Source organism: Danio rerio, chromosome 12 (assembly GCF_049306965.1).
Source record: "Danio rerio strain Tuebingen ecotype United States chromosome 12, GRCz12tu, whole genome shotgun sequence".
Lineage (NCBI taxonomy): Eukaryota > Metazoa > Chordata > Actinopteri > Cypriniformes > Danionidae > Danio > Danio rerio.
This window is the reverse complement of record NC_133187.1, coordinates 32,456,393-32,482,270: the sequence shown is the minus strand read 5'-3', so window position 1 is coordinate 32,482,270 and position 25,878 is coordinate 32,456,393. Positions and strand designations below refer to the sequence as shown.

The window sequence follows — 25,878 nt, the reverse complement described above, 5'->3', positions numbered from 1 at the left end:
GTGAGGCGATCTAGCTACCCACTGCGTCACCGTGACACCCCTCAAAAAAATTATATACAGTTGAAGTCAGAATTATTAGCCCCCCAGAAGTTTTGGCCCCTTGTTTATTTTCCCCCCAATTTCTGTTTAATGGAGAGAAGACTTTTTTCAGCACATTTCTAAACATAATAGTTTTAATAACTCATTTCTAATAACTTATTTCTTATATCTTTGCTATGATGACAGCAAATAATATTTGACTAAATATTTTTTCAAGACACTTCTATACAGCTGAAAGTGACATGTAAAGGCTTAACTGGGTTAATTAGGATAACTAGGCAGGTTGGGGTAATTAGGCAAGTTATTGTATAACGATGGTTTGTTCTGTAGACTATAGAAAAAAGAAATAGCTTAAAGGGGCTAATTTTGACCCTAAAATGGTTTAGAAAAATCTTGAAAACTGCTTTTATTCTAGATGAAATAAAACAAATATGTTTTGTCTTATTTAAATTTGTCTTATTTAAAAAAAAAATTATCAGACATACTGTGAAAATTTCCTTGGTCTGTTAAACTTCATTTGGGAAAAAAAAATCAAAAATCAAAAGGGGGCTGATAATTCTATCTTCAACTCTATATATTTTTATTTTTATTTATTTATTTATTTATTTATTTTTGCTGTGTGTTCAAACTACTTATTTAAAATGAGCTAATACAGCACAATTTTAGTGTTATTTTGGGACAACTTACTTGTTTTACGTTCAATCCACTTAAATCCTTCATGAAGTCCCAATGGAACCAAGCATTTTTTACAGTGTATGTTTATATCCTAGCTGAGACAGAACATGCTTTTAACTGTGAAATGTAGATCTTCTAAAATGACAGACCCCTCAAACAGTGTGGACACTTACATCACTGGCGATGTCATGTGCTTTCTTGGCCATCTGGTATCCAGGGGTAATCATAGCAGGAAAGCTCCCTTTGCCTCTCTGCTGTTCATATTCTTCAGTATAGGCATGCTAAAGGAATTAGAGGCATATATAATGATTAAAATGTATATGATGTAAAAATAAAAAAAATAAAAACACACACAATATACAATATACAGAAGAGCTCTGTGTCACCTGGCTGAAGTGCTCTGCGTTTTCTTTGGCCAAAGCAAATTCAGCAGCTCCTGCTTCAGTGCTGGCCTTGCCTTTAATCTCCTGCTCGTATTTCTGTTGATATTTTACCTGAACAAAAGCAACACTGCTAACTATGATTCTGCATGTTTATTACATGCAAAACTTATAACAGCTTGTTATTGGATAAATACAGAAAGCTCTAAAAAAAAAAAACTCTAAATCTTTTGTCCATATAACTTGTATCTTGTATCACCTGCTCTTAATATACCATTTGATACCTTTATATTGTATGTGTGTATACATGCATTTATTTATATATGTGTAATTGTAATTTTTATTATTTTAAATTATTATTATTTATGTTTTGCATAGTTTTCTTTAGTACATGATAAAAGTAGCAAACAATTAATAAAGATAGTGTTTAAATAAAACATGAATCTGCACATGAAATTGACACATTATTGGACGCTTACTTTGCTGGCCATGTCTCCTGCTTTTTTGGCCACCTGGTATCCTGGAGTGAAGTGGGCAGGGAAACTGCCTTTGCCCCTCTGCTGTTCATAGCCCTCAGTGTAGACATGCTATTTAATATGATGCACAGTTAGGGTGTATGTATAATACAGAATGTGGCTACAAAGAACATCCATATTTCTTTCCCTTACATCACTGACGATCTTCCCTTGAGTTTTAGCTAGAAGTACGTCAGGAGTATCTGTCACAGTCGTGTATTTTGATACTCGTTCTTCATGGCCTTTCTTGTACTCCAACTGAATGAAAAGTAGACATAATAAATCATATCACATGTCACTCATACTCACATCAGTGTACAATTTGAAGAAATGGTTACGCTTACATTGCTAGCCAGTGTATTGGCTTTTTTTGCCATTTCATATCCTGGGGTGATCATGGCTGGGAAACTGCCTTTTCCTTTAGACTGCTCATATTCTTCTGTGTATTTCACCTGAAAATCAGCAGGAAAACACTGAAACACAGTTTGTGCAATAACGTAGTATCTAGTCTGATCTGATCTGTTCTCCAAGGCTGAATTTATCTAATGAAAAATAGTCAAAATTGTATAATCATATTTTTACAAAGAATAAAAAAAAAAACCATTTTATTGCTATAAGTAGACTTTCATTATCAGTACTTCAGTGTCACTTTCAGTAATTATTCTATGTTGATTTAATGCCCCAAATGTTGGTTTACATGTGCTTGTAATTAAAAATTAGCTTTTAAATATTTTTTTTTTCATTTATCATGAACAGAATTATTTTAGTTTAATTTTTATGACATAAAAGAAATGGCTTCAGGATCATCTGAATATACAGTTAAAGTCAGGATTATTAGCCTCCCCCCTTTGGATTTTTTAAATATTTCCCAAATGATGTTTACCAGGGCAGAGAATTTTTCACTGTATGTCTGATAATATTTTTTCTTCTGGAGAAAGTCTAATTTGTTTTATTTCGTCTAGAATAAAAGCAGTTTTAATTTTTTTAGGGTCAAAATTATTAACCCCTTTAAGCTATATTTTTTTTTCAATATTCTACAGAACAAACCATCCTTATACAATAACTAATTACCCTAACCTGCCTAAGTAACCTAATTAACCTAAGCCTTTAAATGTCACTTTAAGCTGTCTTGATAAATATCTAGTAAAATATTATTTTCTGTCACCATGGCAAAGATAAAATAAATTAGTGAATAGAAATGATTTACTGAAACTATTATGTTTAGAAAAGTGTGGAAGAAATCTTTGTTAAACAGAAATTGGGGGGAAAATAAACGGGGGGCTAATAAAGACTTCAACTGTATTTAAAATGCACTTGTTAAAGAAATCTATTAACTAATTATTATTCATTTTTAACACAAGTCATGAAAAGAAATGTTTCACGACAACCAAACGGATATGTTAAAACAATTATGAGAGGTCAGGGGAGAAATTCAGTTTTGCCACAAGAGGGAGAGACTACATTCACAATATACTGAAATAGGAAATTTTATTGCAATAATTAGTCACAATATAACTAAATTCACTGTAGTTGTTTTTTACCAGTACATGTAAATGCAGCCTTGCTGACCATAAAAGACTTATTTTGATCAACTTTACAAGACTATTTAATATTATTGATGAACATTTTAAATTTAGTATTATAAATAATAAGAATCTAGAATTCTATGTAATTAATTTACATTTATGTGTGTTTGACAGTTATAACACTAAAAAAAATGATATGATCAACAAGTCAAGACAACCTATGTTTTTAGTTAATTGTAACTTATTAAACTAAGTTAATAATGTTCCAACTTTTATGAGTTATGCAAGCTGTTTTAAGTCAGTTCAATATAGAATAAGTTCAAATGACCCATAACTAAGGTTCATTTGATTCAGCTTAAAAATTTAAGGCAACCAGTTTTTTTTAGAGTGTAGAAATATGACATACAGTAGTGATTGCCAATACCACAGTTACTGTATGACACTTTACCATTTCAAATAAAGTGTACAAGTTGTAAAAAAAAGAGAAACTTAAACATAAATCCTTACATCACTGGCCAATGAGACTCCAGTCTTGGCATGCAACACCTCAGGTGAGTCTGCAACAGAAGTAAACTGCAACATGCGCGTTTCATGGCCTCGTTTATATTCCACCTGCAACCCAAATGTCCACAATACATTACGTATCCATTTATTACAAAACAATACAAAAAATGTAAAGCATTTGTTCCTCGAATAAGATCACTCACGTCACTAATGGTCTTCTGTGTTTGGGACACACGTACAATCTCCTGGCTCGTCACACTGCCTGAGTAAAATGACTGCTGGCCCACAAATTCAGTTTGGTAACCTTGCTGCTTTTAGAAAGATTAGAAACCTGTCATATGTCTTATTCTTATTCCTACAGACTTTCTTTGTGGTTACTCACCTGACTGGCAAGCTGGCTGGCCTTACGAGCTTGCTCGATTTCTTTGGATCTCATATCATAGTGGAACGTGGACATAAAACGCTCCCCTTCTTCCTTATACTTATTCTGGAAAACAGAAAGATATTAATTAAGAGCTGTTACTGATGGAGTAAAATGATTAAAGGTTTATATTAAAACTTGTCAGTCTTTTTTTTGTTATTGTTATTATTATTAATGCAAGTAGCAAACATACAGAAACCGAACCTAAAGGAAAATGATAAAAGTAGCAGTAACAATAATGTTAGCAATTTAACCGAGCAGACTACATAATACCACTTTAAAAGATTTTATGACAAAAAGTCAAGACTACAATATTTTTATATTGATTTAACTTATTTTAATAGGTTAATGTGGTTTCAACATTTTTTTTTTTGAGTTGTAGAAAGTTTAACTAGATAGTTTTAGTATTAACGTGTTTATATATTTCATTATTACAATAAGGAAAACAATTAAATTAGGGAAAATAAATAAATAAATAAAAATAATAATAATAATAATAAATCTTATTCAGAACAAGAATCTTTGATAAGATAATCTTTAAGTTATTGTCACTTTAAATATTTAAATTTACCCATTTGTCAACCATTGATTATAATTTAGTAAGACCAGACAAAATGATTAGCCCTGTAAAATTTGTATTTTTTTAAATATTTGTTATGCAATGTTTAGCAGAGCATGTAATGTGTTACACTGTATTTATATTATATTTATATTATATCTTTCTCCTGGATAAAATTTCATTTCTTTCATTTTGGCTATAAAAATAAAATGAAAATTGCTAAGGTGAAAATTATTAGCCTCTTTAAGAGTTAAAAAAGGAAAAAAAAAAAAAAAAAAAAAATATATATATATATATATATATATATACATTTTTATTATATATATTACATTTATACATATATATTACATTTATATATATATATATATATATATATATATATATATATATATATATATATATATATATATATATATATATATATATATATATATATATATATATATATTTAAATTTTTATTTTTATTTTTTTGATTGGCGACTGAACAAATGTTCAGTCCAATGACTTATGTAATTAACCTAGTTAACGTTAACTTAGTTTAGCCATTAAATTACAATTTAAACTGAATGTCAGGATGGCTTGCTGTTATAAAAGTTGTACAATGGGAAATATTAAAGTACTGTACAGTTAGATGTTTATTCCAATATTTCAGTTTGTTATAATTATTTATCATATCCTGTACTTTTATTTTAACTGCCAGAATATTTAAAACATTCACAAAATGTGATCTGTGTTTGATTTCGACAATCACAGGCCATATTCACATATTCACAGAATGGCAGCATCAGTGATCTTCTGAATGAAAACATGCTTTTGATCTGGAAGTACAGTATGGTGGTCTGCGCTCTGTCAGTTTGCGTGAAGACCACTGACAGACGGGGGCAGCTGAGAGGGATTCAGAGAAAGGGAGGGAGAGAGGGAGGGAAAGGAAGCAAGAAAGGAAGAGAGGTGGGCTGTTGATGTGGTATAAATTTAAACAGCAAATACATAAAGAAGGCCCGAGAAGAGTATCGTGTCACACCACAGAAATAACCGGAGAGATGCAGTTCTCATTCCAAACCTGTAGAGTCACCGGGGCCTTTAAGCTCTCCTAAAAACAGCCCTTTGACCCAGCTCATATAGGGGGTATTACAAGCTAAACGACCCAGATTGCATTATGTTTAAATAGTTTTTTGCTTGTAAATTGGAAAGAAATAGCCAGACAGCAAGTACATGGACCACCAAGAGGCAGCCTAAATAGTCCAAGTGCAAGGTTTCTCTGAATCTGTATGGTTTCATTTAAGAAAATTATATTAGATTTTATTTTATATACAGTGCTCAGGATAATTGAGTACACCCCATTTCGAAAATGAATATTATCCATTTCTCAGTGAATATAGGCAATGTATTTTTAGAGCATTTAAACAAAAGAGATTCATTAAACAGACATATTTGTTAAAATAATATTTTAGTCACCAAACATCTTTAGAAATTGAAAGATAATACAATTAAATTCATGAAAAATTTAATTAAAAAATGTTGCTAAAATACAAATGTTGCAAAAAATTACAACCTATAAAATTTGACCTAAATTTTTCTATTTTCTTTTGCTTCTCTTGATTATTAAAATTGTTTTTAAAATTTGTACTTAATATTTTTCTATAACACTTTAATTTGGCTGTATGAGTTTTTGAACCATTATTGTTGTTATTTTGTTAGATAAGCTCCAGATTTGTCTTCAGTACTGACTAATCTAATGCGTATGCACACATATAATATTGTATAGCTTCATATTAAAAAATTAATTTAAAAGAGAGATTTGTGAGGGGTGTACTTATATATGCTGAGCACTGTATATATATATTTATTTTATTTATTTATTTTTTTACAGGTCAGGTTTTAAAAATTTACATGTTCCAATTTCTTGTGTTCAAAAGCAGTTCACAGTATCAGTAGTATATCTAACATAAAATATTTTTTTAAGTCTCTAAGATAATTGATAAAACAATCTTCACTTTCTAATATACACTCAATTTTTTATTTATTTTTTTTTTTTGCTCGTTCAAACTTCTTAATTAAAATGAGCTGAAACAACACAATTCTTCAGATTTCTTTGGGACAATTTTTTTCATGTTCAACCCACATAAACTTGTTAAAAGTGTTAAGTTAACTTAATCAATTTGTGTTGGGCCAACAGGAATAAATTGTGAGGAACCCAGCATTTATTACAGTGTAAAAAATAAAAATAAAAACATCTGTAATATTATATCATAAATACAGTATGTACTATACAGTATTTGGTAAAATGTCAAGTACTGTAATATGTAGAATAACAAACAGCTTAAAAATGGTGTTTACTTTAAAATAATAATCAACTGAACGTACATTACACCTTTTTAATAATTAAATTAATTCAAATCAAATCATGTTTATTTTTACAGCTCTTTTAATGTAGATTGTGTCAAAGCAGCTTAACATAGAAGTTCTAGTAAATTGAAACTGTGTGAATTACCTCATAGTATTACAAAATCAAGTAATGTTAGAAAAAACAGAAAAGGTGTATGAGGTTCTTGGTAATGTTTTTTTTTGGTGTCCGCGGTGTAAACAAAACCTCACCTCACTGACCGCCTCTGATTGCTTCTTTGCATTGATGTTGACTGGTGTCTCATAAACACTTGTAAAAGTGTTGTTCTTTGGGTTATGCCTGTGAGATATGAGAGATAAATTATTACATATTCAACAAATAACTTAAACAAATTGTACGAACTGAAGCAATGAAAAACAATGCATTGATTATAAATAAAATCCAAGCCAAAAACAAACTTACACTTGGCAGTATGGTCTTTTCTGATGGCTCACATAATTATTGGCAGTCAGAACCATCTTACAAACCTCGCAGTGAAAACATGCTTTGTGCCAGTTCTGAAAGAGAAAAGAGGGACGTATAAATGTGAAACATTCAACAATATAAATCTGTATTTTAAATTCCTCCTCCTAAAGATCTGTCTAGCTTAAAGAGATAGTTCACACAAAACTGAAACCTTTACTTGTTCTACAACTATTTGAGAGTATTTCTTCTGTTGAACACACACAAAAAAAAGATGTTTTGAAAAATGCTGGAAATCTGTAACCATTAACTCCCATAGTATTTGGGTTTCCTATTATGAAAGTCAATGGTTGCAGGTCTTCAGCTTTCTTTAAAACATCTTCATTAGTTTTTCAAAGTCATAAAAGTTTGAAAACACTTTAATGTGAGTGAATAAACTCTCATTTTTAGGTGAACTATCTCTTTATTTAGTTCCACATGGTCTTGCTTGTTTCAAAAAAACATAGTTACCAAACTAAAAAGTACTTATGATTATCTAAAAACTGTTATTTCAAATCGTAAGTGCACTGACACACATGTAAAGCCTTACCTGACCAATAAGATTGACCTTCTCTGCTGGGTATACCACAAACCCACACCTGGCGCACTTCTGAACATTCATATTTCATCCAATTTAAAAGCCAAAATCCAGAGAAAAATAAAAGAGCTTCTACCAGCAACGGTATAGGAACAGCAAGGCGTCCCAGACAGTCCCTTGTCCCCACTTGTGTGTCAGTCTCTGTCCTGTGTTAAACTTAGATGTGCTCTGGGATTGAGAGCCGGTCTAGTAGATGGCAGTAGGTGTCAGTTCCAGCTCTCTTTAGCTGTGGCCGATCAGCTGACTGGTTGACCAGCTGTCAGTTATAGTCGAAGCGGTCACTGAGTTGTGATCACAGTGTTGTTCACTTTTGAGTATGTTAGTCAGAGCCTTCAGACGAGCTCTAAATAGGTGAATGAAGTCACGGCTGGATTGGTCCACGTGTTATGAAATCTTTTCTTTCTAGTAGCCTATGTGCACTGTATGGCGTCATGTTCTCAAATAAGATTTAATTGTTCGTGCTTTCGTGCATCATCTTCAAACATCAAGCTGATGGTTGGTCATTTTAAATATTTCATTATTTGATAACATAATATAAAATGTGATTAAGTTCATTAAAGATTTCTAAAGCACCCACATTTACTGCTTTTTTTGTAGTAAACCCCTTACATGCATACCAGTCGTTCCCAAAGTGGGGGTTGCGGGACAATGACAGGGGCTTGCTTGGTGATTTCCAAAATAAATCAATTTTATTAAACCATAAATACAGCAGTTTTTAATAGTTGAAGACAAAAACATGCAAATGAAAAGCCGTTAGCCTTTATTTAATTTTTTTTTTCATAGGATTGGTGTGTTTACATTAGACAGTACAGCAATAGTGTCAGCTGCTGCAGATTGATTTTATAGCACTAGGTTAAACTTTCTGACATCTTTATGGCAATCGAATACATTAAAAATAAATACAGGCCACAACTGAACATCGTGGATGATCTCTGATCGGCGGTCTCCAAAATTAAACCAAGAATAGACTTGTGCTGAAAACATTGTGTCCACCAGAGGTTAAAATTAAATTCATTCATTCATTCATTCATTTTCTTTTTGGCGTAGTGCCTTTATTAATCTGGGGTTGCCAAAGTGGAATGAACCGCCAACTTAGCAGCATATGTATTACACAGAGGATGCCCTTCCAGCTGTAACCCCTCACTGGGAAACACCCAAACACACTCATGGACTATGGACAATTTTAGCTTACCAAATTCACCTATACCACATCTTTGGACTTGTCAGGGAAACCAGAGCACCCCGAAATAACCCACACAAACAGGGGGAGAACATGGAAACTCCACACAGAAATGCCAACTGACCCAGCCGAGGCTCAAACCAGCGACCTTCTTGCTGTGAGGCAGCAGCGCTGCACCACCACTTCGCCCCTAAAATTAAACTAAACAAATTAATAAATGACTATAAAAAAATTGAATGGTTGTTAGGCTGTTGCACTTTTTGTGTTGTTATTATGCATGTGTTTATATAGGCCTACATTTGTGTGCGCAACGTTTGTATGTTTATAAAAACCTCCAAGGAATTTGCAGGTTGTGAGTCACTGGCATTGTTATTTCAGGGGTCTTGGGCTGAAAAGTTTGGGAACTCCTGGGCCCTGCCTTATACTATAAAGGCTTATTTAGGATTTTATATCTACGTAAGTGACATAGTTTAAAGTAAATGTGTATAATTCTATAAACAAGGCACAGTTTTTAAGTTTATGGTCCCATAGAAAACCTATTCAAATCTGAAGTAGATTCTTTTAAAATCTTTGCAGGGACAGTTTACACCCAAAAACGAAAATTCTGTTATTATTTACTCATCCTTGACTTGTTCCAAAACAGTGTTCAACAGAACAAAGTCAAATTCAAATGAAGGGTGACTAAATGATTACAGAATGTTCATTTTTGGGTGAAATATTTCACTTCATTTACAATAGGCGACCTCAAGAAAAAGTGAAACTTGATATGTATAACGCTAATTGTGATGGCACTGTGCCAAACCTATTGTAGGTACTATCAATGCATGGTTTTTTATATCACAGACGAAGCTGATTGTATAATAAAGTGTTGCGGAGATACTTATGTGCTTAACTTGTGTGCATTTTTTGCCATATAAGACAAATGCTAAGTTATTTTGTGCAGTTAGATTAACTTAAATTCTATAATATTCTGCTGGCATATTCTGAAAATAAAATATTTTGTTTCTAAATGTAAATGTACTTTTTTTTCCATGAGAAGTGGCTACCTTAAAAAATATAGAATATGCCTATACACAGCTTCTGTGGTTGATGCTAAAGCAGGGGTGGGCAAACTCGGTTCTGGAGGGCCAACTCTAATCAAACACACTTGGTTCTACAATTATAGTGATCTTGAAGACACTGAGGTGTGTTTGATTAGTGTTGCCCACCAGGGCCCTCCAGGACCGAGTTTGCCCACCCCTGTGCTAAAGAGAATATCAGGTGTTAACAATTTTAAATATAATATTTGGAAAATATAGGGCGACACGGTGACGTAGTGGTCTCACTGTAAGAAGGTTGCTGTTTCGAGCCTCAGAGTTTGCATGGATTTCCTCCGGGTGCTCCGGTTTTCCCCACAAGTGCAAAGACACGCACTTTAGGTGAATTAAATAAGCTGTGATTGGCCATAGTGTATGTGTGTAAATGCAATGTATGAGTGTTTTCCAGTGCTGGGTTGCACTCAGTGCTGGGCATCCGCTGCTTAATAACATATGCTAGAATAGTTGGCAGTTCATTCCGCTGTGGCAACCCCTGATGAATAAAGGGACTAAGCCAAAAAGAAAAAGAATGAATGAATAATTGGATAATACAAGACATCATTTCCAAGGTCAAAGTCATCACAAGGGTGTTGCATTCTTCAAGTTAATTATAAGACAAATTATATTAGTTTTTCATTCCTTTACGTAATTGGAAAATTTATAAATAATATTTACAAAAACAGTTATTTGACATGATGTCTGGTTGATAACTCATTACACTAATATTAGCCTATTATATTATATTATATTATATTATATTATATTATATTATATTATATTATATTATATTATATTATATTTTTTATATTTCATATTATAGCCTACTTTACGTCTATATACAATATTTATAAAACCATGTTTATATATACTGTATATATGACTTTCATTTTTCCGAACTCTATTCTTGTGTATAAACGGGAACACTAACAGGAAGTTGCGCAGCAAAGTTTTCTGAAGTGCCTGTTTCTTTAAATACACGGATCTCTGAGTCAGACTGGAAGTGGAGGATCGCAGGTTTGAAAGTAGTTTCGTTTTCTCTGTGTAGTACTTACAACGTTTATTTGGAATAGCAGAATACAAGACTGAGGCTGATTCGTCAGAAATGTAAGTTTGAAGAGTTAGGAGACTGTAATATCATGAAAACATTAGCCTGTTATGCTTAACTAAACCATCGTTGTTTAGTCCATCAACTGTACAGAATCAAATTGAGTTGCGTTGCTAACGATTGCATTATGAAGCGTTAACGATTTAATTCTTTGTGTGGGCCTGTATTTAATAATATTCAAATGTTGCGAATTACAAGGATTATAAAAAAGACAGGTACTAACCAGGTCAAATTACCTTCGGAGAGCTTTTAACCTCCTTTGCAATGTATTCAAGAGTTATGATAACAGAAATGGCTATGTATTATATTATCAACATCTATAATCCGTTATTTACGTAATAATATGTTGAACTTGACAACTTAAAGCTTTAACGTTAGCAGTGATCCGTTTTTATCATATTTCCATAATGTCACAAAGCTTACTTCTTTGGCTTAAACATTCATAACGTTACATAAACACGTAAGTTAAATTTGTCCCCCCGAGCTATAAACTTTTACACCTATTACTACTTAATAAATGGGTCAATTAAACATACAGTTAAGGTGACACTATGAAGTGAAAGTAAAAGCTTAATTACTTAATAACTGATGATGAGTAGCTGTAGTAGGGCAACTGCTTGAAGAAATTCCCCATGTACTGTAAACAGAACATTAGAGATGTACTGTAATACATGTAGAGTTATTTGCAATACAATCATGGTGAATATGAGCACGTTTTTTATGTTGTTAATTCTTAATTTGATGTCTGAAAGAGACCAGAGTACCCACAGACATTTTTTGTTAAAAACAACTGAACGGTTACAGTAGCCAAGTAGACCTCAGTAAGGAAAGGTGTGGCCATGTCAAGAAAATACTTTGAATACCAGAAGTCAAAAAATCCCCATAGTTTTAAAGCTTGATTTCCTTATAAGTGACCGTGTGTTAACAATCAGATCAGTGAATTTTTTTTCATTCTTGCTCCAGAATGGATAAAGAAGCCCTTACTTCCGAGAACGAGGTGTCAGGGGATGACCAAGAGAATTACGGAAAAGGAGATGTGACAGATGCAAAACCTGACCCAAAAGCAATGTGCAGGTACCACGAATAGTGACCTTACCGTTTTTTTTTTTTTAAATGCCTCATAATTATGCTTTCTCTGAATGTGACCTTACATGCAGGATGTACCTGTAGTCTAGTTGTTCGTGAACATAAAACATTCTCAAGGTTTAATTGAATTTAGTTAATTGTCTCTCAAAAGACAGAATCAATTCTGAAATCATCTTTGCAAGGATAGTTCACTTAAAAATGAAAATTCTGTCATCCTTTAGTCAGCCTTGATATGTTACAAACCAGTTGAGTGTTTGGTTTGATAGAACACAAACATACACACACACACACACAAACACACACTTTAATAATAATAATATTAATAATAATAAATAATAATTATACCTTACATTTATATAGCGCTTTTCTGGACACTCAAAGCGACTTATATTTTTTTAAGGGGGAATCTCCTCATCCCCCACCACCATGCAGCATTCTGCATGACATGACAGCAGCCTTATTGCACCAGACTGCACACCAAACACCAGCTGATTGGTGGAGAGGAGACCTCAATTATGAAATGGGGATGGTCAGGAGACCATGATGGATAGAGGCCAATGGCTACATTTAAACAGGATGCCAGGGTTAAATCCCTACTCTTTTGGAAGGACATCCTGGGATTTTAATGACCCCAGTTTAACATCTCATCCGAAAGACGCCGCTCAGTGAGCATCAATATACTGGGGTGTTAGGACCTACACAAACCGCAGGTTGAGCCTCCTCTGCTGGTCTCACTAGCACCCCTTCCGGCAGCAAACTAGATTTCCCATGTGGTCTCCCATCCAGGTGCTGACCATGTGAGAGTTGCAGAGAGCTAGCTGTCAGACATGCACACATTGTTTAACAAACAAAGTCAAACCGTCAAATATGAAGTGTGAGTAAATGATAACAGAATTTTAATTATTGTGAATTATTTCACTTAAGCTACAATAGGTGAACTCAAGAAATGTGATGCAAACTTTGAGCATTTTTGCCATATACTGTATACAACAAGTTATTTTGTGCAATTATATTGATAGATTTAAATTCCCTAACATTTTGCTGGCATGGTCTGAAGATACAAAATTTAGTTTAACAGTCTTTAGGCTTTATTTCCCTATAAGTGACCTTGTGTTAACAATCAGTGACATTCTTTTCATTGTTGCTCCAGAGTGGATAAAGAAGCCCTTACTTCCGAGATTGAGGTGTTGGAGGAGGACCAAGACAGTTACGGAGAAGAAGACGTGACAGATGCAAAACCTGACCGCAAAGGGAGATTTAGGCTTTTTGGCAACTTGTGAGACAGTTTTTTTTTTCTATGTTATCCATTCAATCAATGTGCAGATAGCATAAATAGTGAGCTGTTTTTTTTTTAAATGGCCTATAATTATTTCTTTGAACCTTTCATGCAGCGTGTACTGTAGCTGCTTGTGAATGTAAAAAGTTCTCTAGGTTTAATTTTATTTAGTTAAATGTCTTCCAAAAGAGAGAATCTGAACTGCCAAAACAATCCCAGATTTACTTCTGTAACACATTTGCACATAGTCAGCCTATGGGTTTCACTTTCTACCCGTGAACATCTACGCTTTGTATTTTTGACATCGTGTCTAGAGGATCCATTTATTGCAGACAAACTATTAATATAGCGATTTATGCCTTTTTATGAAAATTTAGCAAAATGAATGTCTTACATTATATCTGGACTTTATTTATGATGGTAGAACTGAGCAAGGGCACAGAATTCAGTGAATAGTGTCACTTTGTGTATTACACTGGCTATTAGACTGCAAAAATAGCTTTTCTTACTTACATATTTTATCTTGTTTATATTCTTAATATCTAAAAATTCCAAAATCAAGAAGCATTTTCTAGACAAGCAAAACATAGTGCCTTCTTGTAAGATTATTTCAAATAAAGTGAGTTTTTCCTTAAAACAAGCAAAATAATCTGCAAATGGGGTAAGCAAAATGATCTTATGTCAAACCATTGAAGAAGATTATTTAGATTACTCCATTGACAGATTATTTTGCTTTTTTTAAGCGAAAAAAGTTTTTATATTTGACTTATTATTTTATTATTATTACTTATTATTTCTTTAAACAAGGCAATTCAAGAAAATGCTTTTTGATTTATAATGTTTTAGATATTTGGACTAGAAATAAGACAAAAAAATCTAAGTCAGAAAAGCATCTTTTTGCAGTTTAGTTCTATCCAAAATAAAAATTATTTTCAATTTTTTGGTGGGTTTTCACCATTAATGGATAGGTTAGTAGACAGTATTGACAGGAAAGCCTGGGGAGCAGAGAGAGGGAAAGTATTGGCATAGGACCTCGAGGTCGAACTCAGGTCGCCGTGATCACTGGAGAGCATGTGTTGATGCTCTAACCACTACACTATTAAGAATACAAATAAAGACACATTTTGTCCATCTTTCACTCAAAAGTATTTTCAAATATTATTTTTAAAATAGATATTAATTGAGTGGAGGTGGCACGGTGGCGCAGTGGGTAGCGCTGTCGGCTTACAGCAAGAAGGTCACTGGTTTGAGCCTTGGCTGGGTCAGTTGGCATTTCTGTGTGGAGTTTGCATGTTCTCCCCGTTCTCCCTTGTGTGGGTTTTTCCTCCGGGTGCTCCGGTTTCCCCCACAAGTCCAAAGACATGCGATATAGGTGAATTGGGTAACCTAAGTTGTCGGCAGTGTACAAGTATGTGTGTGAATGAGAGCCGAAAAGAATGAATATAAAGAGTGGTTTAATTCATGGTACCTGTCCAAAATGAACAGGTTTAACTTTGGCTTTTGTTTACATATAAGCATTGATCAGCAACTAAAAGAAGCTCAAAGGTACCTAGATTACACACAAGAACAAAACTCATTCATTCATATGGAAGAACGAACCATTTGTCTTCTATAAAACAAATTACTTATGGGCTAGGAACGACATGAGGGTGAGCAAATGAGGACAGAATTAGAATTTATTTTTGTTATACACAAGGTGGCGCCACAATCCTCTTTGTAAATGACAACATGACCAACAAACTAAGTCTTGCATCACGTAAAGTGCATCTGAATGCGTTTTGGGATGTTTATAATAACTTTTGATTGAGAATAACGTTTGAGCTCATTAATAGGTAAGTTCTTGCATATTTAGAATTGCCAAATTTAGGTTCTCCACAAATAGGAGTATAGGAATGTACATTTGTTGACTCCTTGTTTGACACTATGAACTGTGCTTGCTCTATATACTGTAATAGGCCTAGTATGTAAGTACACTAGTATGTTTGTGAATAGAGGTGTGCTAGTGTCCTGCATGACCCTGGCGGAGGGCTTTTGAATAGGCCTTTGGAAAGCTCTGGGGACTCTGGCGTGTGTGCTGACTCAGGTAGCGTGCGCCGCCCCTGCCCAGCGGAGCCACCGCTCCACTCTTTATAGAGTATAGAGCATGTCAGGATCCCAGCACACACCACACCACACCAAACGGAAAAAAATCCACGCTTAAATTTGGGATAAATTCAGCAGATCTGGAAGGAAGAGCAACACGTTTCAATGCAGAGTGGCGTACCGTTTAATGAAGAGCCCAGGTAGTAGAGCGCTCAGATGGGTTATGAGGTTGAGTCTAGTTAAAGGGGGGAGTTACAGGGGGGGATTGATAGCCCGCATCACATGGGACACCTGTGATTCGCTGTACAGTTTATGAGTGGGAGAGAGTGTATAGGCAGGAGCCCATTGTTGTGGTTGGCTAACGTGATGACTAGGCTCTTCTGGAATACTGGCACATATTGTACATCCAGTGGCCTACTGATCTGGACGGATCCTTTGGAAATTCGACAATGTGAGACATCTGTGAGATTTCTGCATCAGGCATGTGGATTAATTTCTCTTTAGGACATCGTGGAAGATGAGAAAAGCGAATATTATGACCAATAATGGGATTTAATTGTGTTTACAAGGCTGGATTTCCTGGTTCTTTGACTGGCATTGGTTGGGTTTTGCTTAAGGTTTGATTGGTTATCTACTGACAGAGGAGTTATTTAATAGTTTAATCCTAATGATGCTTAGATCAGCCTATTTGGGGACGTATTGTATGGGATTGAGGAAGGTTTTTTTCTTTTTTTTCTGTAATAGTTTGTTAACTGTTTGCCACTTTCTCACAGTAAGAAGAATGATGGCAAGTTGCAGGAAAAAGGGGAATCTGAAAGCCATTACAGGATTGTTTCACCAACATTCCAGTATAAGATGAGCCACCAGCGTGTCGGCAAGTGCATCATCATCAATAACAAGAACTTTGATGAAAAGACAGGTGAGTCTTCATCCTTATCTCATGATCTTACTGTATGGTGAGCAATCGATAGTGATTTGCGAAATAAGTTAATGTGGAATTCCATTACAAAAAGCTGAAATTGTTATATTTAGCTGTTCTATTGAGGTGATGATAATAATAATAATAATAAACAATATTTCACTAAATTTTGATATAATATTTGACCTAATTATTATTATTATTATTAGTAGTAGTAGTAGTAGTAGTACACTGTACAAAATTATATGATCAATTAGTCTTGACTAGGCATGGGATGATAACCGTTTTCAAGGTATGCCACGGTTTGAAAAGTCAAGGTTTTAAAACAGTCAAAATTTTCTGCAATATCGTTCTCAATATGTGTACAATTTTTTATTTACTTTTTTTTTGGTTTGTTTTTTTAGGACAACAGTATCTTCAGCAGAAAAGATGCCACTTTAATTGTAAAAAAAATCTGCATTTTGAAACAAGTGGAAGACAGCAAAGAAGTCAATAATTCATTTAGCCTGACATGTTTACTGCTCCAAAACATTATAAATGTTTCTCAAAATAAAATATACTGTGTTTTAAAGGGAAAGTTTTTTTTTGGTTTTTGTACCCAGCCATGTAAATAGAATATATTTTAGAGCAGTAATCACAATACTGCGAAACCGTGATATTTTTATCCGAGGTTATCATACCGTCAGAATCTTATACCTGACAGCAAATGTTTTTAAGTCATTGTAAATTATTAAACTTAGTTCATCATGTTCTAACTTAATTTTATGAGTTACTCAAGCTGGTTTAAATTGGTTTAACATGATACAAGTTTACTGATAAGATTAATTTGATTCAGCTTAAAAATTTAAGGCAATCAGGACTTTTTACAGTGTAGTAGTAGTGTTAGTAGTTGTATTAAAACAATTCAAACTCAAATCCACAATTTTGCATTGACTTCAGTTGTGGATATTGATATTTTTCTAAAAACATTTTAATCACAGTAATGGTATTTTTATTTAAATTTTTTTCAAATTTTTTGTAATTAAAATTATTTTAGTTTATTGCATTTTGTATTTCACTGGGGTTATGTTAGTGCAAATATTTCTTTAAATATATATATATATATATATATATATATATATATATATAAAAAGTTTTTTCAACATTCCATATAGACATGTCATTTATATTGATACCAAAATATTTTTTGTACATCTGAAAACATTTTAAATGACTTGATTTGTTAAAAAAAAAACAGCTAAATTTGTTACAATAAGTATTTATAATGTTTTAATAACTTATTATTATTATTTATTTTATTGACCATTCTGCATTATTTAAAGCTTTCTCACCCATGTGAACAACTTTTATCAGTGATTTGTTAAATTTTGTATTTTTATGATAATTTTGAGATTTGCTCATAATTATGAAAAGTTTGTAGAGTTTTTGGACTATGAGTCAGGAAAGATCTGCTTAAAGCGCCTTGTAACATTCACCATTCATGCTCAGTTACACTAATGTCAACCTTTGTGCTTTATTTTGAAGGGATGAATGTACGTAATGGCACAGACCGAGATGCTGGAGAGCTATTCAAGTGCTTCAAAAGCTTGGGTTTTGATGTTGCAGTGTACAACGATCAGACCTGTAGGAATATGGAGCGGCTACTTAAAGCAGGTGAGTGACTAAAATATCTGTTTACCCCAGAGCATCACACTGACAAATGAAATTGGCTAATAAGGCTTACATAATTCTGCTGGGAAACTGTTTTGTTAAAATTGTAAGAACATATGTGAGAATCATATATCAGTAAGAGCGAAAAATCTGAAACTAGTTACGGAACACTTGCAGAATGTGGTTGGACTGCCTGATTGATTGCCTGGAAGATTGCGTCATTGTGTATGTTGTTTTGAGGATGGTTGTTTGTGTAAAGTTTCAAAAACCCAGTGAACTTGTCCCTGTCCACTAACTACCCAGCCGTATGGAGGGCATAATCATTAAGTAAAAATCAATTAAACTTTTTAAAAGTATGTCACCTCACAGCAAGAAGGTCGCCGGACCGAGCTTTGGCTGGGTCAATTGGCATTTCTGTGTGAAGTTTGCATGTTCTCCCCACATTCGAGTGGGTTTCCTCCATGTGCTCCGGTTTCTCCCACAAGTCCAAAGACATGCGGTACAGGTGAATTGGGTAAGCGAAATTGTCCCTAGTGCATGAGTGTGAATGAGTGTGTATGAATGTTTTCCAGAGATGGGTTGCAGCTGGAAGGGCATCCTAAAACGTGCTGAATAAGTTGGCGGTTCATTCCACTGTGGCGACCCCGGATTAATAAAGGGACTAAGTAGAAAGGAAAAAGAACGAATGAATTGTAAATTTGAAGAATACTGTACCAAGCTTTTAATTGTCATTTATAAGGGATTAATAAAGCATAATATATTTCCACAAAGCTGTATGAAGTTGAGTTAATAAAGCATTCATTAACATACATAGTAACCGTTACTATATGCCTGAATAATAAGATATATAAACGTTAATTTCAAAAGTTTATTAATCATTTACTAACTCATTCTAAATGATTCTAAATATCACAAATTATGAAAGTACACTTACTGAGCATATTATAAATATGGTTATAAGTCAGGAATACAGAATTTGTAGCTGCAGTTATAAACTGATTACTAACGTTTATTAATGTAGAGTTAATGCTTAACAAATAATATGTTCCCTAGATGCTAATGCTTAATAAATGATTCATAGTGTGTAGTTACTATAAAGTGTTACCAGATATTCTATGGAGTCAGTAGAAATCATTGACTGTTTGGTTAATAACATTTAAGCAAAGATTTAAAAAAAAAAAAAAAAAAAAAACTTAAAGATGTGTTAACGACGGCAAATTAAGTTTTTGGACTAAGTATAGCTTTTTTGGCAATTTTGGTGAATAAAAAATAGGTAGCAGAGTGGCTTAACTTAGTATGTAAGAAAAAAATTCTAGGGAGGTCAATGGGGGAGTTTTATTTTGACATACTGTTAAAGCCCGAATTATTAGCCCTCCTGAATTATTCCTGTATATGTATTTCCCCAATTTCTGTTTTAAAAAAGATCGTTTAAGTAGGCTAATAATATTGATCTTAAAATAGCTTTAATTTTTTTAAAACTGCTTTATTTTAGCCAAAAAAACACATAAGACTTTATCCAGAAGAAAAAAAAATATGGGACTTACTGTAAAAAATATAATTTGTGAAATATTTGAAAAAGAAAATTCACATGAGGGCTTATAATTCTGACTTTCTGTATGTAACCTGTATGCGTTTCAGTGTCAGAAGAGGACCACAGCGACAGCTCCTGCTTCGCCTGCATCTTGCTGAGCCACGGCGAGGAGGGCATGATTTACGGCACGGATGGAGCAATGCCCATCAAGACCATGACCTCGCTCTTCAAAGGAGACGTGTGCAAGAGCCTCGTGGGCAAGCCCAAGCTCTTTTTCATCCAGGTAAGAGGAGCAGGGCCACAGGAGGATTTGGGGAGGAGAGAGGAGGATGAGGAAGATGTGAAGGAGGAGAAAATGGAGCACCTACATACGACGGTGTCTATTGTTTTAATGCTATTTCAGTCGGGGTGAACCTACCTTTTTTGAAGTGCACTTTAGACTGGTATTGACATGGCGTTGTGTGTTTACTGGCAGGCCTGTCGGGGTTCGGAGTTTGACGATGGAGTTCAGACTGACTCGGGACCGCCCAATGACACAATAGAGACAGATGCCAATCCAAGACACAAGATTCCAGTGGAGGCAGACTTCTTGTTTGCCTACTCAACTGTGCCAGGTAACTTTTTTCTTGTCCCAAAAGAGTCGTCTTCTAGACCTGCACACAATAAAATGTAGCTTGATCAGTATACATCAATGTATCACAACAGTGAATAATAGTAATAAAAAAGAACAATATTCTCCATTTTCAGTTGTTATATTTAAATTAAAGGTTTGACATTTTTACATTTTAAAGATAAAAATGATACAGAATTTAGATTTATTTTTACATCCTTCTTTGCTTGACACTAACAGAAACTCGACAAGTCTATAATGCCAGTAATGTGGCTGAATGCACACATTCTGATCCACTCATCTCATTCAGGGGTTCCCAAACTTTTTAGCTCGCGACCCCTATCCTCAGAGGTGGTTATAAACATACAAACATTGCGTACACATCATTAGGAGCTATATAAACGAGCATATTGACAACACAAAATCAGTGCAACGGTCTTACAACCAATTTTTTTATAGTCGTTATTCATTTATTTAATATTAACCTCACTTAATGGTGGGCAATATTTACAGCACAAGACTATTCTTGGTTTAATTTTTGAGACCGCTACTTGGAGATTATCCTATGTTCAGTCGTGGCTTTTATTTTTAATGTATGTGAGTGCCGTAAAGGTCCCAAAGTTTTATATTGTGCTGTTAAATCAATCTGCTGTGTCATTAATCTAGCGTAATAACTCCAGAAATCCCAATCTAATGAAAGAAGAAATGTTGTTTTAATGCATGTTTTATTAAATGCTATTTTAATCTTCTACAGGTTATGGATAAAATCTGGTAATTCTAATAGTTTAATAATATATTATTTTTTGGAAATCCTCAAGCGACTCCTGCTTCATTATCTCCCAAACCCCACCTTGGGAACCACTGATCTAATTATTGAACAGTGGAATGCAGTGAATTATAACAAAAAATGAGATATCTTTTTGACTTTCCTTCATTAGATCAGCAGTTTTTATAGTTTTTAACCATTAATATCACTCCCATTCTTACAGTGTAAGTAGTCAAAGCATATATTATGCAAAAAAAAAATATTGCTGCTTTTGAGAATTAGTATTTAAATTAACACACTTAAAAAAGAAAAAGATAAAAAATTGGGGGTTGTGTTGGTTAATATGTTAAACAGCAACTGAATTACACAGTTAAATATTCTTGTGCTTTGTAAAGTCAATAGCTTCTCTATAAAATGTGTGTATATAAATAAAATGCATGCAAATAAACGAAAACAGAAAATGTATTTTATCCAAAACCAGTCAAAAAGTGGTCTTAAATTAATTTTGAGAATCTTTAATCCTCCAATTAAGTTCTGCTGTGCATTTCTCCACTATATGACAATATATATATATGTATATATATATATATATATAATATAAATATATAACAATAGCCCAAAAAAAAACAGTTCACAATTAAAGCGGATTGTTTTAATAAAAACACAGCTACATTTAACAACCTGACCCCAGCCCATATCGTCTGTCCATCACAAGTTTGGTGCAGACTTCGAGAGATAACAGATCAGCAGTGGTTTCCCATTTGTCCCCTAATTGTCATGCACAGTTAATTATTTTTGTGGTTTGTAAAGTGAGAAAACATTTTTATCAAGTCTTACGTGTATTATGTCAGTGTTTCTCAGCCACGTTCCTAGAGGACCACCAACACTACATGTTTTAAATCTTTTGGCTGTCACACATGTTAAAAGACTTTCAGTCTCTGCTAATGAGCTGATGATCTGAATCAGGTGTGTTTGATTAAAGAGGCATGGGCTGCATCTGAAATTGCATACTTCCAAACGATATAGTACTCTAAAATCAGTATGAGAGCCAAATGGTATTTCCGAATATAATAATAATAATAATTCTGATGTGCACATACGATGGACGCTATGCTATCTCATGATGCATCACGAGAGAATACATGAATAAGAGTGAAGCAACACAACTGATGTGGGTAGGTCACGTGATGATGACAAAATGGCAGTTGTAGTATGTCTGTCCTTTCATACTACTCACATTCATACTGTATAGAACAAATTTTTCTAACAGTCAAGTTGTACATTTAAATTCAAATGTACCTGGTACTTTCCTAGTACTTGGAAGGGCATTTGCTGTGTAAAACGTGCTGGATAAGTTGGTGGTCCATTCCGCTGTGGCGACCCCTGATTAATAAAGGGACTAAGCCGAAAAGAAAATGAATGGATGAATGAATGTACCAAGTACCTATTGAGTAGTAGGCGATTTTAGACGCAGCTATGGATATTCTGCAGGATCGTGGTTGAGAAACACTGTATTATGTGATTCTGAAACAGGCATGGTTGCTCAGCCCTGGGTAAAAATATTGTAACATCATGTCATAAACATACAGTACATACAGTAAGGGAAATCAACAGTTTGCCATGCATTAAAGGATTTTGCACTTTGGTTCGAGTCAGCTGGATCTTTGCCTCCACTTTGTTTTTTTAGTATCCCTTAACAAACAGCAAGCTGTTAATTATCCCAATTATTTCATGGTCAACTGCCAAGGTTAGGATAAGATAAAACTAATACAATTTTTGGCAGCACAATTTTTGACCAATTTTCATGAGTTGCAACACTTTAGACCTCTCCACTTTGAATTATTCACAGGCAGAGTCCGTGAGAGAGCGCACACGAGAGAGATTGTGCATGTAAATGACACAAGCATATCTAATAGCTCATTGTAACATGTATTAGCTACCTATTCGCAAAACTTTTGGAGGTTCCCTGGTGGACTTTGCTGTCTTCGAGATGACAGCATGATGAGGAAAGAAGCTAGTGTCACTGATTTACTATGGTTACTTCTATTGTTTGAGGGATCCATGTTTATTTCTAACTGATAAAAAAAAACTGACTGGAACTACCTTTGCATTAAACGAATTAGGGTTGTGACTGAACCAAAAAAAAAAAAGAGAACCAGGGGGATTTTGGGGAAGAGGGGTGCAATTATGGGAGTTTTCTGAGAAAAATAACAAAACGGGAGGGTGGTGGGAGATACGGGAGACTCACAGGAATGAAGTTCAACAAATCATGAAGTAAACTAACAGTGTAACACACGTTTTGACAGGTTACTACTCGTGGAGGAATCCAGGTCGAGGCTCCTGGTTTGTCCAGGCCCTCTGCAATGTTCTCAGTGAGTTCGGCAAGCAACTAGAGATCATGCAGATCCTCACGAGGGTCAACTACATGGTGGCCACCAGTTTCGAGTCCTGGTCGGAAGACCCTCGTTTCAGCGAGAAGAAACAGATACCCTGTGTGGTGTCCATGTTGACTAAAGAGCTCTACTTCAACTGAACCGAGTTGACCACCTTTGCACCCTGAGCCCTGTCTGCTTTTTCCCACTACACAGCAGAACTTTGCAGTAGCACATTTTTCATTTGTTCTGTTTTAACAGTAAATATTAACCCAACCGTTATCATTTTTTGTCACTGATCCGCCATAATGAGGGTAACCTCAGTCGAATATACTTGAGCTTAATCTTTTTACATAAATGTAAGCAGCGTTTTGAAGCGGTGCGCATTACAGGATGGCAGGCAAGGAGAAACTCATCAAGTGCACAACGACTGACCGAACGACTCGACATTCAACATTCAGGGAATGATCCCCAGCTGGAAGTTTGTGTGTGTGTGTGTGTGTGTGTGTGTGTTTGAAAGCAGTTTTTTGTTGTTATGCTGGGCATACAGGCACCTCTGTGCTACTCACTGTTTAAGTTCACTACCTTCTCAGTACATGTTCATAGTATTCCAGAAAACGCAGATGTCGCATATATTATTTGCTCTTTGTCAGCTGGCGGTGTCAAATATCAATGTTGCTTTGCCAAATTTAAAAGTTTGCTGGCACTTTTACCTTACTAAATAAAAGCCTTTATAGACCTCATAAAAAATTATATACTGTAAGAGTTTTTAAAAAAGAAATAGCACACAAATCTTTTGCTGTTGTACTTTTTTATGATAATATCTATAAAAGGAAAAACACTTCAAGCATAAATGGCCATTTTAGTTTGGTTTTGTTTGGTTCTTCCAGAACGCCCTTCCAAAGGGGGTCAAAGAAAGGACATGAATGGAAATGGAGTGGCAAATAGTGAAGTAATGCTGACACCTGCCTGTGTTAAAAGCTATTCAGTCTGAGTAAACTAAAGAAAAAAACTAATTTACATCTGCATGCATATAGCCTGTTCATGCAGTCTTATGTTTAGTGCTGAATCCGTCTATGATCTACAAAGGCAGCTATTACATAACCGGTGAGCATTTTTACCATATATCATCAATCTGACCTACAGTAATGTGCGGTTTCAACCTTTACGGTAGGATTTGATGTTTTCAGAGCTTGTTGTCCAATGGGTTTTCCTTTTCTTTCGGTTCTTTCTGTATTTTTCATTCTCACTTATTGATTGTTCATCCAGATCACACACTAAATCTGCCAGCCTGTGCACCAAATGACTGCCACTAGATTTGTTTTATGCATGATGTGCTCCAACTATATCTAAAGATGTAGATCCACTTGCTTTGAAAGACTTTCTTTACTTTTTATTTGATAAAATACCGTTTTAAATTGATCTGCTTTACAGTGACGATAGTAATGTTTATAGAAATGCAAAAATATTTAATATTTTTTGGAACAAGTGCCTTGACATTTTTTGTTTACAATGTGTCACTATTACATTGTATAAAGTGGGGCTTTTTGTTTATATGACTTCAAATGAATGCTTTTGTAAGACCAATTTTATTGTATTAAAAGGTTTTATTGAACTTGTTTGTGTGTGTTTTTTAAGTAGTTATTTTTAACTGTTCCAAAGGTTTGGGGTTGTTATTTTGAAATATTAAAAATAATATTAAAATCAAAACAGTAAAGCCACTTATGCTAGGAAATATTAAAACTTAAGTGATTTTTATTTTCAGATTTTTTATATTTTATTTATTGAGCCAAATTAAATAGACTTTTCAGCATCATTAATCCAGGTTTCAGGGTTAGATAATCCTTCAGAAATTATTCTAACATGTTGATTGATGGCTTGACAGACATTGTGCCAGCTTAATATTTTTGTGGAAATTATTGTGGAATTTAGTTTAAGGACTCATAAATACATAGTATATAATATACACCATGTATTTTAATTAGAAATCTTGTGTGTAATTTGAATTAGACATTTGTGAGATGTAATTAATTTAATCCATTACTTCTGAATTTATACATTTATTTATTCATTTATTTAATATATACTATCTATTTAATATAATAGATAGACAGACAGATTTTGGTGAAGTGAGAATGTTTCTAACAAATGTAAAACAAAAA

The 25,878-nt window shown here is 34.0% G+C and overlaps 2 protein-coding genes across 13 annotated transcripts in view; one reads left to right on the top strand and one right to left on the bottom strand.

Moving 5' to 3' along the window:
* The window catches only part of nrap (nebulin-related anchoring protein), a 31,979-nt gene extending 23,633 nt beyond the window's left edge, over nt 1-8,346 (bottom strand). The window contains exons 1-11 of one of the 3 annotated variants that reach the window (NM_001324547.1): nt 8,016-8,346; nt 7,427-7,521; nt 7,216-7,303; nt 4,022-4,126; nt 3,843-3,947; nt 3,643-3,747; nt 1,954-2,061; nt 1,763-1,867; nt 1,574-1,681; nt 1,101-1,208; nt 888-995 (exon numbers count right to left, since the gene is read on the bottom strand). In NM_001324547.1, coding sequence (NP_001311476.1) covers nt 888-995; nt 1,101-1,208; nt 1,574-1,681; nt 1,763-1,867; nt 1,954-2,061; nt 3,643-3,747; nt 3,843-3,947; nt 4,022-4,126; nt 7,216-7,303; nt 7,427-7,521; nt 8,016-8,087 — 1,107 coding nt within the window. In that variant the 5' untranslated portion in view covers nt 8,088-8,346. Of the gene's footprint in view, nt 1-887; nt 996-1,100; nt 1,209-1,573; nt 1,682-1,762; nt 1,868-1,953; nt 2,062-3,642; nt 3,748-3,842; nt 3,951-4,021; nt 4,127-7,215; nt 7,304-7,426; nt 7,522-8,015 lie in introns of all 3 variants that reach the window. The other 2 variants (XM_021480161.2, XM_073917896.1) reach the window with 2 other exon arrangements.
* A 2,935-nt stretch (nt 8,347-11,281) lies between these two features.
* On the top strand, nt 11,282-25,331 carry casp7 (caspase 7, apoptosis-related cysteine peptidase). 10 transcript variants are annotated; one of them, NM_001020607.2, is made up of 8 exons: nt 11,282-11,423; nt 12,388-12,498; nt 13,661-13,786; nt 16,642-16,787; nt 18,312-18,440; nt 20,076-20,251; nt 20,444-20,582; nt 23,651-25,329. In NM_001020607.2, the coding sequence occupies exons 2-8, from the start codon at nt 12,491-12,493 to the stop codon at nt 23,875-23,877; spliced, it is 951 nt and encodes a 316-aa protein (NP_001018443.2). In that variant the 5' UTR covers nt 11,282-11,423; nt 12,388-12,490; the 3' UTR covers nt 23,878-25,329. The 10 variants fall into 10 exon arrangements, with proteins under 10 accessions (NP_001018443.2, XP_073773744.1, XP_073773743.1 ...); XM_073917643.1 differs by having other exon boundaries at nt 11,303-11,333; nt 23,651-25,331; XM_073917642.1 differs by having other exon boundaries at nt 11,303-11,333; nt 20,076-20,344; nt 23,651-25,331.
* The last annotated feature ends 547 nt before the right edge of the window (nt 25,332-25,878 follow it).

Coding starts and splice junctions, on each gene's coding strand:
- casp7 (XM_073917642.1), top strand. CDS start 12,389: ATGGATAAAGAAGCCCTTACTTCCGAGAACGAGGTGTCAGGGGATGAC. Junction 16,788..18,311: donor GAACTTTGATGAAAAGACAG/GTGAGTCTTCAT, acceptor TTTATTTTGAAG/GGATGAATGTACGTAATGGC. Junction 20,345..20,443: donor TGGAGCACCTACATACGACG/GTGTCTATTGTT, acceptor GTTTACTGGCAG/GCCTGTCGGGGTTCGGAGTT.